This window comes from Neofelis nebulosa, chromosome 5 (genome assembly GCF_028018385.1).
Source record: "Neofelis nebulosa isolate mNeoNeb1 chromosome 5, mNeoNeb1.pri, whole genome shotgun sequence".
Lineage (NCBI taxonomy): Eukaryota > Metazoa > Chordata > Mammalia > Carnivora > Felidae > Neofelis > Neofelis nebulosa.
Genome location: NC_080786.1, coordinates 148339991 through 148361097, shown reverse-complemented (window position 1 = coordinate 148361097; position 21107 = coordinate 148339991). Strand labels below are relative to the sequence as shown.

At 39.5% G+C, this 21107-nt stretch overlaps 2 protein-coding genes across 5 annotated transcripts in view; both read right to left on the bottom strand.

Annotated features, from left to right (window-relative positions):
• MRPS6 (mitochondrial ribosomal protein S6) overlaps nt 1-21107 on the bottom strand; it is a 67600-nt gene that overhangs the window by 24958 nt on the left and 21535 nt on the right. The window lies entirely within an intron of this gene.
• SLC5A3 (solute carrier family 5 member 3) overlaps nt 10760-21107 on the bottom strand; it is a 32526-nt gene continuing 22178 nt past the window's right edge. For all 4 annotated transcript variants that reach the window (XM_058731907.1, XM_058731909.1, XM_058731906.1 and 1 more), the window contains exon 2: nt 10760-19486. In XM_058731907.1, coding sequence (XP_058587890.1) covers nt 16993-19149 — 2157 coding nt within the window. In that variant the 5' untranslated portion in view covers nt 19150-19486 and the 3' untranslated portion in view covers nt 10760-16992. The remainder of the gene's footprint in view (nt 19487-21107) is intronic.

Below are 21107 nucleotides of genomic sequence, written 5' to 3'. Positions count from 1 at the left end.
ACTTTTTACAGTGAGCAATAAAAAGTTGTTTTAGAAACAAACTGCTTTTGGGGAAAATTCAGTTTTGTTTTGATTTAAAGAGGATTTCTTCCCCTAAGTCTATGCCAGAGACTTGCTTGCTATCTTACTATGGATGCCATAATTTGCAAATTTTGTACTGAAGTCCTAAACCTAAGCCTCAAACATTTAGAACTCATTCACAGACTCCACATCCATATACATTTTTAATACGAATCAGAGAGGTATTGATAGATAAGCTTTCAGTGGTTACTGAGAGAGCCTTGCAAGCTGTACTTCTAATATCATGAGCTATGTTTACATTGGCTGCTCGGATTCTTGACAATCAGAGAAAAACCAGAAATCTAGAAGTCAGGAGCCTAGCGATCACTGGTCCTAAAATCAGAGCCGACTAAGGACATGTGACAGGACAAGACCAAGTCTGGCCCTGAGAACACAATGGTCAATGATATCAAGGTAATGAGTGGTGGGTTAAGCATCCTACTCTTAGTTTCGACTCATGTCATGATCTCATGGTTCATGGGATTAAGACCCAAGTAAGGCTCTGCGTTAACAGTGTGGAGCCTACTTAGGATTCTCTCTCTCTCTCTCTCTCTCTCTCTCTCTCCTTCCCACCATGTGCATACATGCTCTCGCTCTCTCTCAAAATAAACATTAAGAAGAAGAAGAAGAAGAAGAAGAAGAAGAAGAAGAAGAAGAAGAAGAAGAAGAAGAAGAAGAAGAAGAAGAAGGAGGAGGAGGAGGGGAGGAAGAAGGAGGAAGAAGGAGGAGGAGAAGAAGAAGAGGAGGAAAAAATAATCAAGGTGATGAGAAAAGAGGAACTTGACCATATTCTATGGCCATGCACCAGGACTGAGATTCTTGAGACCTGGGAAATCAAACATAAAAATTTATTCTTTGTGGCATGTGATAAAAATAAAAAGAACCCAGGGAAGAATGGAAGAAAAAGAAAATCAGAGGAGCAAGAGTCCAATAACTGCTGAGTCCAGCACAGATTAATGTGTGCAATAACAAACTGAAAACAATAAAGCAGTCACACTTCATAGCATGGCTGAGTTTGCAAATGTAAAGGTAGTTAGTAGGATGACCAGTAACTTCAGCTACAAGGTTGGCAAGACTGCCTCTAAATCATAAACTGGACTTACTAAGGGACCCTGCAGCTAGCCCACAGTGAGTCACCAATACCAGCTCTGGTGTCAAAAGATTATAAATGAATGAATTTCAAGACCTCACAGAACAAGAAAGTCATGATTACATGAGATCCAACTCTGTATGAATTTATGACTTGTCAGTTACTTACGGGCCCAGGTTAACAGTAAATCTGTGTAGTTCGACTATAATGCAGTTTTGTTCCTTAATTAATCCACTTGTTTCCCAGGTCTCAAGTCAAAGGATATCAATCAGATAGATGCCATTTCAGGCCAAATTTGGAGGTTCAATTGCATACAACCAATAGTTCCTTTCATGATTTGGGTACACCAAAAGAAAAGGGCAGAATCACCAAGGCATCCTCTAGAGCACAGTGGAATCATCTGAGGAACTTTTGTGTGTGTGTGTGTGTGTGTGTGTGTGTGTGTGTGTGTGTGTGTGTGAGAGAGAGAGAGAGAGAGAGAGAACGAGCGACAGAGGGAGAGGGGCAGAGGAAGAGAATTATCTCAAGCAGGCTCCACACCCAGCACAGAGCCCGATGCGGGGCTCAATCCCATGACCCTGGGATCATGACCTGAGCCAAAATCAAGAGTCAGATGCTCAATCAACTGAGCCATCCAGGCACCCCTAACCTAGGAACTTTAAAAAATGAGATGCTTATGTCTCACCTCAGATATTTTGATTCAATTGGCCTAGGAATTTAAGAATCCTGGGCACTAGCATTTTTGAAACTCTCCAGGTACAGACAAAGCTGAGAACCACATTCTAGTATGAAGTTGGCTGGCTTCTCATCAGCCAAAAAATGAGTGGTTCTGGCCGAACTGTAGTTTATAAAGGACTTTCAGCAATGATCTCCTACAACTCTAATTTAATAAACATAAAAGCTCCACTTCTTTTTTCACAATAACAGAGCTCTCCCTGACATGAAATAGAGAAATAACAACCCCAATAGGTGACTACTTGTGGTTAATAGTACTTCAACAGCTGGAAACAATGCCAAAACGAAGATGTCCATCTTTGCTATTCTGAGGACATTCTGAAATCCACACCCTTTAACTGGGAGATTTCCACTTCTATCTTCCCCATCCCCACTCCAGATGCCTGTACAGATGAATAAAAGATGGGAAAGAGGAAGAAGACTGGCAGGAATCCTGGTTACTATGGCAGCAAGTAAATGAAATGCCAAAGCTCACGAAACGGATAGTGAGAGCAGGAATCAGGTACACATCACTGAGCTACCTGTCTTGTGGACTGCTCTCCTTCACGCACAGTTCAGTTCCCTGCCTTCATCTTACAGTTCGGCCTCTGCAGGGAGTAGGAGGGCAGCACTGGAATGACAGGGAGACCAAGGGAGGTAAGAACCCGCAAAAGATTTAGTGACTAGAGACAACAGGGTTATTAAAGAAAGAATCCTATTTTATATCCTGTGAATCTTCTAAACATCAGTGTACGAGTTTAGCAAAAAATGTGTTCGTTGATTGGGTTAAGAGAAGTATTTTTTTAAAATATGCCCTGATGGAGAAACTTGGGCCTTGGCAAGAGTCAGATCTGCATTACCCTACGGACCAACTGTGTCCACCAACCAGGCCACTGCAGGGGTGCTTAACTTAGGAGGTGAGAGGAAGGCATTTGAGGGATTGCACTACTCTGAAGAGCAGGAGGAGCAGGGTATAAAGGCACAGTGGAATTAAAGAAATAAAAACACCCTTCCAGATTCAGTTACTTCCTAGAAGTGTGCTTCTCCTCTGCGATCCTACACGGACCGCTCCCATTCCACACACATCTTGCAAGTACAATTATGTCGAGTACCATCCCCTTCCTTAACTAAGCTTCTTCAAGGTTGCATCTATCCATCTTTACTACATGCTGGAGATGCAACGCAACTGGCACACAGAATGTGTTTGCTAAGTATCTGATGAATGCATAAGTCAAAGAATAAATGGAAAAATGAAGGGATGGAAGTTGCTAACTGCACTTGAATCCACTGAAGAGAAAGAAAATGCTAAGCCAAGTCAGAAAACTCAAGGAGAAATAAGATATTCAACTGCAAAGAGGAAAACAGCACCATTTGTTTTCAAAAGACAGACATGCATAATAAAGCTAAAGCACATCCTGTTAGTCAAAAACAGATACACAGTCAAGGAAGAAGGAATAAACAGGTGAGAGACTGATACAAAACAAAGACACAGCCAGACTCATAAAGGTGCTTCCAAACTTCTAAGGATTCTTGGGACATAATCAAGAATCATGGACATTCTACTCCTAGAGTGTACAGGAAATATTACGCATCCAACTTCAGGACTCTGAAAAGCTAGGACAACTTCTGGAAACCGAGTCAGCAGGTCGTGCTGTCTCTACATACCAAGTAGAGACAACAGCATTGTACAGTGTCTTCCAGAGGGTGTGACAATGAAATTTCCTATTACAACCGGAAGGACAGTGAAACCAAGGGAATGGTAGTCTTCACTGTTGGGTTTACTTCCCACCCCTACAGTCTAACGTCAGTAGTGTGTACCCTGGAGACTGTATTTGCTGATTTAAACATATAAAAAGGGACGTCAAAGTGCCTCAAAGTTGTCTAGAAAAAAAAAAAAAAAAAAGACAGGTAAAGGGTCTCTTGCACACCCAAGAGAATGAAAAAGATAAAGCTGGATTTTGAGACTTAAGAGTACCCTTATCTTGAGTATTTGTCTTCAAATACTCAAAGGGAAAAAAGGTAACACTTCAGAGGCAGAACTTGAGCTATCAAATGAAAGAGGCAGACTGGAGGTAAGAAACCCCTTTAAAATCAGAACCTCCCGTAACTGAAGTGCACCTTCTGGGAGAGCCGCTGACAAAGTTCTAGTTCTTGCGGGCGGCGGTTACACGGGTGTTTGCTTCGCAGGTACAGTGGATCCTCATTACGTGCGGAATCCATACATGCCAATTCGTCTACTAGCGAAAACTTATTTGTGCCGCCCAGGTGGACACTCCCACCAACTTCTGCAGTCATCTGCAGACACACACATGTGGACACTGGTGGAAAATGTGCCACCCGACATGCACATTCCCGGCTGAGGCCCAACAACCGAGGCTCCGCCTTCTTGTTTCAGGTCTCCCATGGTAATAAGCAGGTGTCTTTTCTGCGGCCCACGTAGTGCCATGTTTTCCTGCATTCTTGTGCTTTTTGTCAATGCTGTTTAAAATGGTCCCCTGAGTGTAGTGACATGCTGTCCTAAATGCTCCTTGGTGTAAGAAGGATGTGATGTGCCTTACAGGAAAAATGCATTAGGTAAAGCTTCATTCGTGGCATGGGTTAGGATGCTGTTGGCTTTGAGCTCAATGATTATGAATCAAACATATTAAATATAATGTCTTCATCAGACTTCATCAGAAACACACATAAAAATGAGGTTATGTCTCGGTCAGTTAATTAAAATGTGACCAGCCAGAGGCTCACAGGAACCCAACCCTGCATCTCCTCAAGGGGCAATGACTTGTATTCACGAATTCAGCGTTAGAGGCCACTTTACAGAAAGTAACTGCCACAAATAACAAGTAGCAACCATACTCACTGTGCTGTATACCAGTTCATTTTCATGGGACGGAGTATGTATGTTAAACTCCACACACAAAAAATGTTTTCGTAGGTGGGCTTCGTGCATTGTACAGAAGAATCAAACACACAATTCCTAAGGCCCCTTTTGAAATGTGAACCATCATTAGCTCTGCGCTTTCAGAGACCAACAGAATTTTAAAACTCCAAGTGTGCTTCTGGTTGTCAACATGTTCTTTTTGGGAAGGACTGAAATGGGCTATAGACTCAGAAATGTCAACTTTCAAATACTAAGCAAAGAGCAGATACCAAAACTTCCCAGTAAGTTGGAAGTTGCAACACAAGCATCTAATTATACTCCTTCTGAAAAACCTACTAGAACTACAGTAAAGAGCTTTTTAGTGTGTGTGTGTGTGTGTGTGTGTGTGTGTGTGTGTGTGTGTGTGTTTTAAGGTACAACTCTGAAAGAATGAGGAAGACAAGATGGGAACACAGCAATTCAATCTGGAGAAAAAAGAAAATATATGAAAGAAAGTAGCAATGGGGAAAACCAAGAATCAACCGTACTTAACAATGGAGAATTCCTCCAAAGATCCAAGAATTGGCAACACGGAGTATGCCTGTGAAAGTGGGGGTGAAGTAAGAGGCTAAAATAAAGTCTGTCAACTGGATCCTTAGATGCATGTCTGGAGGTTTATTCTCTGGAGTGGACAAAACAGAGAGAAACCTCTGGACTAGGAGACACCCGCACAGCTCTAAGTGGGACACCCACACCAAAAAGAGACTGAGGAAAAAAATGCATACTGAATGATGAGACCCCTGGGCTCTTTCCCCACTTAGCTCCCAGAATGATGGCCCGAGGCCTTTCATCCTTCAGTCAAAAACTCTTAAGACTATTCTTTGGGCAATCTGACCTGTTCAAAAGATACCACAGGAGTCATGCAACAAACAGCCAGGCCATGGAGGCCAGACAATGAAGCAGACAAGCTCCACCCACGCATTCAGTAGTCCATTCAGTTAAACCAAAGACCGCAGACATTTGAGAAAAGCCTTTAACAGGAGAGCTCAACACAGAAAAAACTGAAGTAAACAAACACTGCAGGAAGAGAAAACACTATCTTCAGAGATGAAAAGATATGGCAACCATGAAACAAGAGACTAGAAAAAAGGAAGATTGGGGAACAAAGCAGCACTGATAAAGTAAATACCTGAGAAATTTTTTCAACAGAAGGGTTGGAAGATAAAGTTAGAAACACCCTTAGAAAGAGCAAAAAGACAAAGACAATTAAGAAAATTAAAAAACAAGAGACTGTACGAAACTGGACCAGTCCACATGATCCAAAGAGTTGAACAAAATTCAAAGTTCAAAAAACTCCTTTTTTCCAAAAAGGAGAAAACAGAGAGTAATCATCCTAGAAATAAAAGACACTCGGTTGCCAAACTGAAAAGAGCCCACTGAGGGCCAGTACAATGGAAGAAAAACTTTCAAGGCATGTAATAATGAAATTTCAGAACACTGAGACTAGAAGCTAGGGGGAAAAAAAAAGTCTTACGCTTACAAAAACTGAAGAAAAATACTTCCCAATCTACAATTCCATATTCAGCAAAACTCTTAAAAACATCTATACACCTGCAAAAACTTTAATTCTAAAGAGTTGTAAGATTGAAAAATGAGTTAATGTGTCAATATTATCTGATTTCTTGCAGCTGGAAAAGGGAGTAATGGGGAAAGCTAAAAGAACCTTCTAGCGCTGGTGTAGAATTAGGAGGCCTCAGATGTATATGAATACCCTACTTCTGTATACTGAAAAGGGCCCAGAAGAAGGGCCATGTTCACCCCTGTAAAGAATGGGCACACCCAGACCTTGATTTCTAAATTCCATTCCCTAACTAAATGCCTGGTCCCAACGGGGAAAGGAAAGTACAAGATAAGCCTGCAACCCCTTGCTGTGTTGGGAAATCAGGAAGCACTGAAAAAATGATACAAATGGGCATCAAGGACACAGAAACTAGTCTGAGGAGAGTATCAATGGCTAAATCTGGAAACATTTGAGCAAAATGATGACAGTAATGGAGTATAACCCACTAAATGAGTTCATACAAATAAATGGGAAGAGGAGGAAGCTTTCCATTTGAGTATAGCAAACAACAAAACTTCACACACAAAAAAATCAGTTTTGCATCATCATTGTAGTAACTTTGCTCAGGCAAAAATTACCTATGGACACTGAATTCAGGGGTTCAAGCCTGATGAGGAGTAAGTTACTTACGTCATCTCTTATTATTTTCCCACAGATTATTTATTGGCTAAAGGAAAAACAGTAACTTGACAGTGGAGAAACCTGACAGACACCGTCTTAACCAAGTATCAAAGTTAATGTCAACATTAAGGGAACAACCTCACGTACCTCCCAACATGAAGCTTTGAGGACATTATCATTGCTTCACTTATGTCCTACTCCTGCCAAACATGCATAGCGTGAATCTAACCATGAGGAAATGAGGGGCATTCACAAAATGGCCTCTAAATTTCAAAACTATCAATACCATGGAAGACAAAGAAAAACTGAGGAATTGCTAATTAAAGGAGAGAGACATAAAAGCTAAATACAACGGACTGGCTTCTAAACTTAAAAAAAAAAATGCTACAAAAGGACATTACTGGAACAGCAACATTTGAATAAAGACGTCAGATTAAAATACTGCATCACTGTCATGTTGCAGATATTGATAATTACGTTCTGATTAGAGGACTGTCCTTGTCTTAAATATACTACAACTACCGAAGGAGTAGAGGGGAATGATGTCTGCAACTTAACACTCAAATGGTTCAGAAGAGTGTGTATGATAAAAGAATGACAAAGCAAACGTGGCAAAAATGTGTCCTACTGGTGAATCTGGATGAAAATGATTCCAGAGTTCTTCATACTGTTCTCACAACTTTCCTGTGATCTGAAGTTATTTCGAAATAGAAGTGATAAACTAAGAGAATTTTTATTTACTCGGTGATTGCCATGTCACTCAATTCTGGATCAGCCCCCGTAAGCCCTGGTTTACAATGGTAAAGAACGGCATTAACTGGTGGGGAAAACCTGTGGTGAGCCAAGAGAAAAGGCACTGAGGTACAACCTCTTCAACTCTAGACACAGAACCTCGTCAAGTTTTGAGGGCAGATACGTGTTCATACTGAAAATACTCAGTCACAGAAATGTAAATTTTTCATTTTATTCAAAGTTGGTACAGAAGTGCTAATAACATTTCCATAAAATAATTACTATACTTCAGTTACAGGACAAGATACCACAGAAAGGAATATACTTTTCAAGAAATGTAGTTCATCTGAAGTTTCCAAATACTTTTGAAGGCTAATGCAGCAGCTGGCAAAGTAACACACAGTACACAAAGAACAGTGTATTTTACAGAGTCAGTAATGAAAACTGACAGCTCTGTAGATTTGCTTCATTGTTTTTCCATTTTTTTCAACAATAACACTTTTAAAAACACATTAAACCAAGATCATACATGTCTACAATTTTAAAAATCAGATTGTATACAGTAGGTTAGAATAATAGTCAAGTTAGACTTGTCATGTATGGTTAACAATCCTAAATCTACAATTTCAATGGTATTCCTTTCAATACAGAAATAACCTGGTTTATACCAAATTCTACTTTCTGCTTGCAACTAAAACATTGTACAATGTGAAGATGGACCCCGATCAAACCTGAAGACAAAACAAAACAAAACAAAACAAACAAAAAAAACCTGTGGACAACAAACGGTCACTGGAAATCAGTTTACAATTCAAAAAACTCACCAATAACTCAACAGCTTCATTTATAATCACATTTGGTCTACAATGCATAACTGACGAAATGGTACATTTATACAATACACACCCCCAGTGCACAGACTGGTCTCTTACAGAAAATATGAACAGAGTATAATAGGGAGGACACTGGGAAAAACAGCTTTCAATGTAGACATCTTTTTAAAATGCAATACTTACATATCAAAAGTACTAGATAAAAGCAGCAGTACTCTGCTGACATTTGGCTTAAAAATAAAGAAATGAATGAAGCAATTTCACAGGATATTAGAAAAGGAATCGGTTTTCTTCTTGAAGAAGACTACTAACTTTTGCACAGCAACTATTTTTGATATCCACCTTATCAAAAAAAAAAATAATAAGTACTGAGAAGCATAACATAGTTCATACATGATTGCCGACACAGGTCTGGGCAACAGAAAATGGGATGTCCAAGCCAAGAATGGGTAGATCCCTGCTCTATTTCTCAACTCTGCTGGCAATCTATAAACCAAAGCAGTACTGGTGGGGAAAGGCAGGGAACAGATGCCGTATCATCATCTGACACTAACGTAACATGTCATTATTAACAAAAATAAAGCTTTTGCATTTTAACAACGCCACAGAAAAGTCCATGAGCAAAAGACTTGTTGATCTGTTTTTGCCACTCAAAAGTTAGAGATCTCAAAGTGAAATTAGAAAATTCTAATTATACATATTTACACTGCTAGGACTACTTTCACCTAGACGAATAATTAAAGCAACTTTCCGTGGAATTTTAAACGAAAGAAATTCTGCCAAAGGAATCTTCAAAAGCATGAAGTTCTTGCAAATGATTTTAAATTTAAAAACATTTAAAGGTACGGACGCATACTATATAGGATTAACAGATTATAACTGTTTTGCCTTATCACACATCGCTAAGCCAAAGATACTCCCCAAACCTCTTTTTTTTCCTGTATTTCTGGCACCCCTCTGCCCTCACCACACACACCCCCACCCCAAGCCTGAGGTTTTACATTCTAATACTGAGGGAACACACCTGACTGCTTTTTGCTGGAGGGGGAATGAATCTCTCCCTTCAGGCGCTCTGGTTAACCCCTCTAAAACATGTGATACCAGTCTACACCAGCTTTAATCTTCATTCCATGTATTATCCGAGTTGACCAAGTCTTTCCCTAAGAAGATAAATACACAAAATAGAGGAGAGTGGGAACAAAGGTAGTCACTTGTCTCCCATTCTGAGAGTTACAGCTTTTGACATATGGGCAAAATTCAAGACAGAGATTATTTATGCATTCTTGATAGACTGGGACTATGCAGGTAAAGAAAACAAGGGCAAAACCGAGTGCAAGAAAAACACATTTTCTTCTGCTGCACCCACAGATTTCACCTCATCTGGTCATGAAGCGGGGGGAATGGTACAGGTAAAAGAAGCCTTTAGACTCTTACAACCACTGTGAAAAGCAAAGTAGCTCGTTTGGCAGAGCTGTCTCAGACTTAGTTTGATGCTCAGAATACTTGGACCAAATTCTGCTCTATTAAAATGAGTGCAGTAAAGCACACGAAAAAATAAAGCTAAGTTTACCTCTTACAAACCTACACAAAGATGAAAGACAAGTATTTGCCCTGTCAAAATGTGAAATTTCTCCATGTTTTCAGGAACCTACCGATGGCAGGTAAAACTTCCTCAAGACTTAAGATCAAAAACCAACTCAAATGGGTCTACAACTTAAAAGCAGAAGTTTACCAAACTGTCCCACCCACCAAAAGCTTAAAAGTCTGTCCCAGTTAGTTCCAGATTATAGGAAAGAACCCATAAACCCCATTTTCACTTGTAACCCCAAGTATAATTGCAACATTCTTGACACTGGTCTTCTCTCCCTCCACCACAGCAGTACAAACTTATTCAGATTATTACATTTGAATCACTTCTCATTTAGGACCACAATTTAGATCACCTCTTTGTCTAGGGCTTTCAAAACGGTGGTCCTCCATAACTCCCAAGACAGACGCCTGGTGGGCTTTATGACTGGCACTTGCGGGACACTGAGAAACACTGTGAGTCTTGTGCTTTCTACGTGTGGAGACACACACCTGCGTGAACAGGATTTGTGCTTTCTACGGACCTTTACTTTAAGCTCTTTATCTAACATGGAATGTGAAACTGTTGCCACATGTATGTTCTCAGATGTGCCTATTAAACCTACACTGGAAACACAATAGTTAAAATATACTCACAGAATAAGTAACTTTATAGTTTTAATGAAGGATACAAAACAAATATAGATGAATAAATAACATTTAAACTGCAACAGAAATTAGAGCTACTTGGTTTCCTTGAACCTAAACAAACGCTGCATATAAAGTATGTAAATATAAATGCATTTTGTGTATTTCCTTGACTAGTTATAACAAAATTTAAAAAGAGGAATTGTAACAAATAAATATATTCTATCAAGAAAGGGAAATGTGTAAACTAGCAGAGTCAATATTGGCAACCAGAAGGCACTAATCAAAACAGAAATTTCAGAAGCTGATTATATTATGAAATACCCTATATACTGGCCTTTGCCAATTTGGGATTTCAATAATAGCAATAAGCTTAATTTCAGTTTCCAACTATTATTACCAAAAAGCGAGTTATTAAGGAAAATTCCACTTACAGGAGTCTAGGCTACAATTAAATACTGAAAAATTATCCAGACTAGTTTGTCCAAAGGCGATAAACAAAGTAAACACTCCTTCCTCCAGCAGCACTGGGGTACAAGGTGAATTTACCAAGATAAATAGAAGTCTCCAATAAGGTTGTGGTTATCTACTGTCAACTTGTGCTGTTACGGAAATCACTGAAATATGTATTTCCCCTATTGATAGAGTTCACGGACTGTAAACTATTTTTAACTGGGGGTAGGGGTAGGAAAGGATTGGAGGGGCTTTAGGATCATGGGCAACAATTATGATCTAGTGCTTTTCTGCGAGTAAAGCCATTGCTCCTACACTAAGAAAAATCTGAGACCGCTGTGCTTTTTGTCTTGACTTGCTCTTCATTTGCTTATTTGTTCTAGCATCCCTCTCTTCACACATAGTATGAATCCAGGTAACCAAACCACACTGAAAAATTATTACATAAAGTAAGGTTATTTGGTTTAAACCAACAGCTTCCAATTATGGTCCTCCCCTTAAAAGTAAAGTACATGAAATGAGTAACGATACAAATACATCAAATCTTTCTCGTCTATTTCTGAATAAAAGGCAATATATCAATGGTTAAGGCTGTTAGTTACCAGAGAAACAAGAGTGCTTAAGCCAAAGTCCTATCTTTTCTAAAGGATTTGAGATGGAAACAGAAACATAAATTATATCCATTCTCATAACATTCCTTTAAAGGTGAATCAGTAGTTGAAAGCCTTATTCCCGGCATTGGAGAGAGAAGTTTAAATAAAAACATTTATATGACTATGTGACTGATGGTGTGGGACTCAGCACTGGCAAAGCCTATTATATAGTTTGAACCTTAGCTAAATCCAATTCTAGGAGTCAGAGTAGCTGAATACCAAGTCTTCCAACAGAGGGGCGAGTCTGAGAAAAAGGATACCAAATGAAGAGAAGTGACCTTAATGGAGGAAAAGGGGTTTGCCGCCCTGAGTTAATAAGCTAACCGAATGTAGTAATCAAAAGATTACTTCTTATATAATCCAGCTTCACACCTTACTAGTACAAAAGGGTTTCTCTATATGCCAACTGACTAGTTCCAACTTTGCACCTTTAAAGTACTGAAAGAACAAGGCTTTTTGGCATCAAAACAAACTCCATTCCTCTCTGCATTGTGATACCACCATTTCAAAGGGATCGGTATGAAGTTTAACTATTGTTGTCTCCCTAATTTTTGAAGAAAAGAGTTTTCAGAATAAAATACTGATGGATTATTAGGGCATTTATTAGTGAACACTAGTGAACATTAGCCTGAGAAGATCATTCTGGAGAATTAACAGTTTAAGCTTATAGAAATTTCGTATATTTAAACACGACTATACTTAATGAATCATTATTTGGATCCAAGTATTCAAAACTGGGGCAAAGCAGCACTTTTGCACATCACAGCAATAAACCTGAAAGTGAATTAAGCTGATAAAAGATCAAAACAGGAATCTGAGAAATGTTAAAAGAAAGAATAGGTGAAAAATTAAAGCAATGTGAGGGAAGACAAAGGGAAAAGACCAGTCTCTCTGAATGGTAGGTGAGTATACACACAAATAGGAGTATACCCTATTTGTAAAGTCTGTTCAAGCTAACATCAGAATGACTTATGCAATGTAACATTTTGCTAATGAGAAATCTTATGAATACAAGCCTAAAAGCATTTTTTTCTACTAAAGTGTCACTATCAAATATCAGTCATTTAACCTCAAATAGGCTTAAAAACTCCTACTTCACAATATTTAACATCAAACCAGGGTTTTTAACAGGCTGGATCTTATTCGTTGATATACGCATCTATATGAGGAAAGGCTTAAATAAGCTGATAGCCAAGATGCTTCAAGTTCTGGAATTCACTGAATAGAATTCTACGTCTGCACATTTTAACCTAATGTTTGTCTGTTACCTAATTTGTTAAGTTTGTGTTTTTATCACCCAGGTATTTCTTCTCAGCATCTCACTTATAGTTTTTCGGACTTCTTAGAACAATTGTCCTGGCATGTCTCCGTGGTCACAAAATGTAACAGGAATGGTCTACATACATCTCTCAATCTAAACCTGGGGAATGGTAAGGTGTAACCACTCCATACCCACATGGTCCTTTCCAGCCATCATACCTCAGATGAAAATGACACAGCAGAGTAAAAAGTATAAGCAAAGTAAGTAAGCCAAATACTGCCAAGTGGGAACACTGACGGGTCTAATAATATGGCCAGTCTTCAGGACGGTAAAGAATGAGAATAGCCCACAGGCTACACTAAATGATATTCGAAGACAGAGGAGAAGATCCACTCACCCTGTAAGTATAGGGAAGAAAACAGCGGACTGAGAAACGGAGACACTTAGACTCTAAGCGCCCTGGACAAGACTTCAGTCCCCCACTCCCAATTAGCCTCAGGTTAGAGAACTGAGTGACAACCTCCCAATCAATTCTTAAAATGTGAACTTTCACATATGATAGGTCTCTGCTAATTACCTGACATGCTAAGAACTATGACCCTGGCCAGCCTCTTTGTACAAAAAGACAATGGATCCTTTGAGGCAAGGGAAATGGAAGCCTTGGGAGAGCAGATCTGCTGAATTTAGGCTAAAGGACACAGCACCACCACTATTGCTTGATGCTTCTCTAACCTAAAGATATGAGTGATAACCTCACCAGGAAAAGAATGGCTGCAGAAAAAGCTCGGCTCAGCTATTTCTAAAGCCACATACTATCTCGGGGCAAAAGGATATAGTATTTTTGGAGCCAATAATTATTCTGCATGCCCGAGTAATAAGCTCTTCTCATCAGATCTTAAGACTGAGATTGTGTGGAAGGACAAAAATCTAAGAACTGGGGATACCATAAAGAACAGATAAGACACTATTTGTCTCTACTTTTTGAAGACCAGTGTTCTCACTTTTCATTTGGACTCTTAGGTAACTATTCTAGTCAATATCACTCTTACTCAATTCTGAACCTTAGCTTGAGCCAATATAAAAATATATACATATGTCTACAGAGCAAATGTCATCATTTAGGACCCATTTAGTGTAAAGTATGAACATTTTGCTAGCTTAAAACAGACCATGTATCATTCCATGAACAATCATTCTAATGAAATCTAGACTGAACCAAATGGTCCCCTGAATGAAGTTTCAATCGGCAATCCACATACTTATTCAAGCACATTATCTATTACTGGAAAGCAATACGAAGGGCAAGCTTCAGGGACTTCAGTCTCAACACAGTGATGTTTATACTGACAAGAATAAACATCCTAATGGATATGCTAATAGTCATTCCTTATTTACAGACATTAGTACTCTAAACTTGACCTACTGCTATATACACACAAATAGACACAAGATGATGTATTTCACGTATCGTACTAAGACAGCAGCAAAGAGAAAGTAGGGGGATCCTAATACTCCAAACTATTAGGACTCGACATTAAACAAAGGGGAAAAAAACCTACATAAACACCACCTATTAATTTATGCCGTAAAAAGAAGGGTTAAGAAGGCTGCCCAGCCAATGTGTCAATCCTCTTTGTGGAGAGTTACACAGCAATGTGTTCAAAGAAAATTTTAATCCCTATGACTTAAAAGCCAATTTGAAAAATCTAAGGTCCTATTATTTTCCCAAATACCAAAAAGGTTGTCTCAAAGGAAAATAGTTCCTTTGAGAAAAGGACTAACCATGAGTCCAGCTTTGGATACATGGTTCTCTGTTCTCCCCAACAGACTTTTTGTAACCTTAGATATGTCACAGCCACAGCCTCCTCCATACAAGAAAAGGATGGTCCCTATTTATTTGGCCCCCAACTTCTAAATCTTAAGAATGAAATTGGGAAAAAAAATTCTACAAGGCACTCTAAGCTCTCAGAAATCATGCTATTCATACATAAATTACTTTTTCATCTACAGACTCAGTCCATCAGAAAGCCTCCTGGAGATGGGAAGACATTATGCTACCTGATAATTTCTAAAATCAACTTTGGACTAATCAAGTCCATCATAATGAAACTAGTTTACAGAATACAAAAAACTGAAAGTTATTAGGACTGAGTTTTGATTCAAAATCTACAAAAGTATCTAAAAAAGTAATACTTTTCCCTAAAGAATACAAGCTTAATAAAATCATGCAATTTAAAAAGTATCAGAGATTACAGGAAAGTCAAAGAAAGTAGATACACAATCAGTTTCCTTCATATGTCACAAAGGAAAAAGGACCATGTTGAGCACACAGACACATAACTACATGATCTATAGAGCTTTCCTCCAACATCTTTTGTACCCTGCCCTCACGAAGGGGAATCAGACTGTGAAAAAGATTCCCATCCATGAAGGTTACAACGGAGTGCCATGCCATGTGAAGATCGAGGGTCCTATAATTTACACAAGTCCTACAATACCCTCCACAAGACATACTATTAAGCCCAGAAGTTCTTACTCTTGACACCTCTTTAACATGCTATCTGTTCCACAGAAAGACAATACTGACAATCTACCAATGGCAAAGCATGCACTCTGACTTTTCTGTTACTGATGCCCAGTTTGCACTGAAACCTCCTCATGCTCTAGGTCAATATAACTTTTTAAACAAAAACGTAGAGGCTGTGTACAGATGGCAAGTCTTTCGAAAAAAAGTAAATCGGGGGGCGGGGGGAACTTCTCAAGGACACAATATGATCTCAGAATTAAATTTTCCCTCCAAAAGCTCAACTTCAATATATCATGGGGCAACCCAGCACAAAGGCAGTGACAATTTTTTTTTTTTTTTTCAAATTTCTGGACATATCTTCTGACTGAATCCACTTGGAAAGATATGTGGCTAATAAAAAATGTTACCAAATGACAAGAACAAAGAACAAAGCTAGAGAATTAGTGGAGTACGAGTCGTCACCTGTTTAGCATAAGCTGACCAAACACTGCTTGAGGACTGCTAATTCCCAAACTGTATAAACAACCTGAACTTGGTCAATAAATCTGGGGATCATCAGCAATGTTTACTTCATTTTCTCCCCTAATCATCTGACAATACAGTCATGACATAAATGTATCAAGATAGACTTGATGGTCATTTGAGTATGGTTCACTTAAACTTCAGTCAAAGCAGGAAAAAAAAGAAAAAAAAAAAAGGAACTGGAACAACTTTTGCTCAACATTCCATATATTGGTGGTACAAGAACAGCTACAGGAAAACATTCTTCTTCCTTTCTTTTGGCATTCAGAATCCATAGGCTCATGCTAGCAAAATGAGCCTGGCAAATGAACTAACTTGTCCCGACACAAGTACCCCACAAGAACATGAGTTAGGTTTTCAGTACACAACTGATTATACAATGTCTACAAATTCAGTTTTAAATGGTAGTAGGGATTACAAAGACAGAAAAAACTTTGAAATGAGCAAGTCTTCTACTTCAGGTTAAGAAGGCCTACCAAGATTTGGCAGTGCAGACAGTATACCTTATTTGTAATATCTTAGCATATATTCTGCTCTACATGTTCTATGAGAATAATTGGTCTCTCTCCTTACTTTGGTATGGAAAATTTTAAACCACATTTGCACAATTCAGTCTGTTAAACAAGTTTTACTTCATTTAGGTTGAAAATTTGCTTTCATCCATCTCTGGGAAAATAAAGTCTTGCAAATAGATGATTTTCTGCTAAGTAAAATTTGGCTAAAACCTACAGCGTAAACAATGCCTGAGAGATGCAACAGTTACAGGTTTTCTTTTTTTTTCTTTCCAAAGACCAGTATTTTCTTAAGTTAGTGTCTCATCATATCCTTAAAAGTTCATAAGGAAAAATAAACAAACATGAAAATTCCAAGTGAACACACAGCAAAAAGTCCAATATTTAGTATTAGTTTAACTTGTGGAGGCTCTTCCAACATTTGTAAACAAACAGCCTCCTCCTCCATCAGGTCTCTGAGACTCCTCTTGCTGAGGCTCTTACTTTTAAAGCCACAGAACCAATCTATGAACTTCCAGTACCGGCCTCCATCCTCTGTTTCTTTCTTTCTCTCTTTCTCACCCATGAGAGCTGCTTGCCCATTGGAATAAGCATCTACTGGTGTTTCTGCCTCTGAATGACCTAATGAAGCCACTGGATTGCCTTCTTCTCTGCAGGTCACCAAAAGATTAACATCTTCAGGCTGAAGGCCCTTGATGCTATCTTCAGATTTCCCATTGGGAATGATGTGGTTGATGGCCTCACTATTCTCACTGCATCTCAGAATGCTCTTCTCTTGCATTTTGTATGGTTCATCTTTCGGGGAGCAGCTCTCCTTCACCACCAAGCTCTTCTTAGACCAAAAGGTGGTGGTACGAATCTGTTCCTTTGTGGGAGGTGGTGTGAGAAGGCTAACAATGACAGTAATAAGTCCCGTGACCCAAAACAACGCTGTGGCCACATACATGTAATGGATGTCTTTGATGAAGCCTGGCCTGTTATCAGGTTGGTCACATTCTGGGGCACGGTACGCAAAGGCCAGTGTCAAACGGACTGCTCCAAGAACAAAGCCAGCCATTCCACCATAGAAAGCCCCTTGTTCGTTGCAGCGCTTCCAGAAAATTGCCAGAAGGAATAGGGCCGCAACTGGGGGTGTCAGGTAATCTGCTACCTCCTGAATGTAAAGGTACATCTGGCCTCCTTGCATCTCCACGATGATTGGCACCCATGCAATGCTGATCACCACCATAAAAGCCACAAATATCCTCCCCACAATCATTAGTTCTCGGGAGCTTGCGCTCCTGCGGATGAGTTTATACACATCGAGGGTGAATATGGTACTGGCACTGTTAAAGATAGAGTCCAAGTCGCTCATCAAAGCCGCAATCATCACTGCCATCATTAAGCCCCGGAGGCCCACAGGAACCAGCTTCATCACCAGGCGTGGGTAAGCAATATTAGAGCACCCAGCTCTGCTTCCACATACTTGCATGCAGTGCTCTGGGTTGATGCAAGCTATATCATCAGCAAACAGTATCCTGGAAATCATTCCCGGGACAACTATGATAAACATTGGCAGAAGCTTCAAAAAGCCAGCCATAAGAGTAGAGCCTTTGGCGTGAGCAATGTTTTTAGCCGCTAAGACTCTCTGCACGATGACTTGGTCAGCACACCAGTACCATACTGAAGCTGGGGTCTGCCCAAGAACGAATCCAGGCCAAGGAACATCTTCATCTGTCGGATTCCGTAACATTTTCAGCGCATCTTTCTTAGGGTGGACATTACAAGAATTTGTGTTGGAAAGGTTGTATGTCAACAAGATGGAAGTAACATTGGGCGAGGCCAACATGTACCTTCTCTTAACTTCCTCAAACCCGCCAATCTCCATCATGCTAATAATCATAAGTGTGAGTGCCCCAACGATCATAAGCAGAGCCTGTAGAGTGTCTGTGTAGATCACTGCAACAAGGCCTCCGGTGACAGTCAGCAAAGCAGTCATGCCAATGAGCAGGATGACAGACACATAGAGGTTCCAACCCAAAGACTCCTGGATAAAGAGGGCACCCGAATACAGATCCACTGAGAGCTTGGTGAAGATATAAAGAATCAGAGACAAGGCTGCGAAATAGACCTGAATCCTATGGCCACCAAATCGCTTGGACAAGTATTCAGGCATGGTGTATACCCCTGACCGGATGTAAATCGGGATGAAAACCCATCCCAGAAGTTGCAAAAGCAGTAAGGCATTGAATTCCCATGCGCCCACTGCAAATCCACTTGCAGCTCCAGATCCTGCCAGCCCAATGAAGTGCTCACTCCCAATATTGCTCACAAACAGAGAGGCACCAATTGCTACCCAGGTCATAGAGCGCCCCGCCAGGAAGTATCCACTCACGGTGCTTCTATTAGATTTCCACATGGCAAAAAAACCAATGCACATGACCAGGATAAAATACAGGGCCACTATGGCAATGTCTGCTGTCTCCAGCACAGCCCTCATTTTGGTAACTTTGTGAATAAGTGTCCAACGACAGGAAGTGTCCAACTTTTTATTTACTCATTAGTAACCCCAGCCAAGTCTGTAAACCATACGTGAACTGGACTACACAGAGCAACACAGCAGGTCAAAGTCTTTGTCCTTTGGTTTGCTGTCTTGATGGTGGTGGTTGTGATAAACTTTGAAGGAGACAGTTTAAATTTTCCTCCGCTTCTTAATTGGGATTGAGAACTTAGCTCGTACTCTTAATCCACTCTCCACAAGACCATCAGCATTTACTCAGGTGCTGGAGGAGAAATTCTGAGTTGCAGCTAAGTTAGTGAAGCCTACTGTACCAACCCTGCAAGGCAGCAAAGACAAAAGACAAAGATTGAATTAGAGGAGGGTCTCACCAAGTGATGAGGAAACTTTCAGTCTAGCAAAACGGCGCAACAAGACATTCTTTATAAAAAGAAAAACTTTTAAAATGTACTTCGGTTCCAGAGGAAAGAACTATACTAGCACATCTGATACTTAAAAGTCATGAGAATATTTATCATTTTGAACTAAGAACAAAAATTCATCAACCTGATAACTAAGTGGCCTAACTTCTCTAGCAACTAAGAACTGCCTACCATGACATTGCCTTTTCTTGTCTTACTGTGATCGTCTCAGACTGGAAGAGACACCAAGATCTTAATTAAAGCACCTTAAAGGAGCAAGGGAGAAAAACACTAATTATTCATAAGGGCACCAGAATAAATCTTCAAATGCTTTAAATCCTGAACAATGCACTTCTTATAGCCAGTTACGGTCCAGGATGGAACAGACAGGTAGAATTTACTGGATGTCATCATCTACCCCCAAATTAAGTATCACTTAGTCTATGCAAATTTATTATAATAAAATTTTCCTAAATCCCCACAAATGTCTATCTGTGGTAGTTATACAGCAATGTAGAAATTGTGAGAGGACTCCTGCCCTAAAGGAAAACAAAACATTCCACGCAAAAAAATTAGGAACATACAACTTAAAAACCCTAAAATTTTACTATTTTTGCTAGCTAAAAGGAGGACATCAGAAGATTTTTGAAAAATGTTCAAAAAGGTAATTTCCTTGCCTTCTTTTTCATCAGGCATTATTTCCAAGAGAATCTGAGAGGATAAAGGCACACAGACATAAGGTATGATTTTGTTGAGTATTTTTTTTCCTTTTAATAATGCTTTCTCGTTAAAGGGTATAGAAAGCTAGGAGAGTAGAGAGGGGAAGAAAAAATTTCTGAAAGTCCAAAAAATAAAGTATTATTATATCTTCCAAACCTCAATAAAACAAACATTTATCAACCATTAGATAATAAATTATCTTCAATTAAGTCAATCAGATAACTTTTCAGTCCTGGATTAAGAAAAAAATCACTCTGGAAAACAGACATTTAAATCCACCTAAAATCAAGTTCATGACTCTGACGATTTTTCTCCTGGAAAAAGAGACAAATTCTAAATCTACAAAGTTAATTATAACCGTAGCTGAAAGATCAATATAAAGAACAATTTGTTATTCAACCTAATGCCTTCCACACATCAACTTCTAATGTGATTTCTCCTTTTGTGATAAAGCAACCGCAAAGTGAAATGTTTTTCTATACTCAACAAAGTAGGTTGCTTTTTGATGAATCTAGGCAGCTTCCTTTAAAAATCAGTAGTAAACTTAAACCCTATTAATGATACTAAAGCCACTTCTTTCCAAAACTGTTCAAAACAGACCACAGTATTAAAAACTTTTTTTTCCCTTTTAATGTTTGTTTATTTTTGTGAGAGAGAGCGCGCGCATGCGCGTGCATGGGCAGGGGAAGGAGCAGAGAGAGAGGGAGACAAGGAATCCAAAGCAGGCTCCAGGCTCTGTCTGAGCTGTCAGCACAGAGCCCAACGTGGGGCTTGAACTCATGAACCGTGAGATCATGACCCAAGCCGAAGTGAGACGCC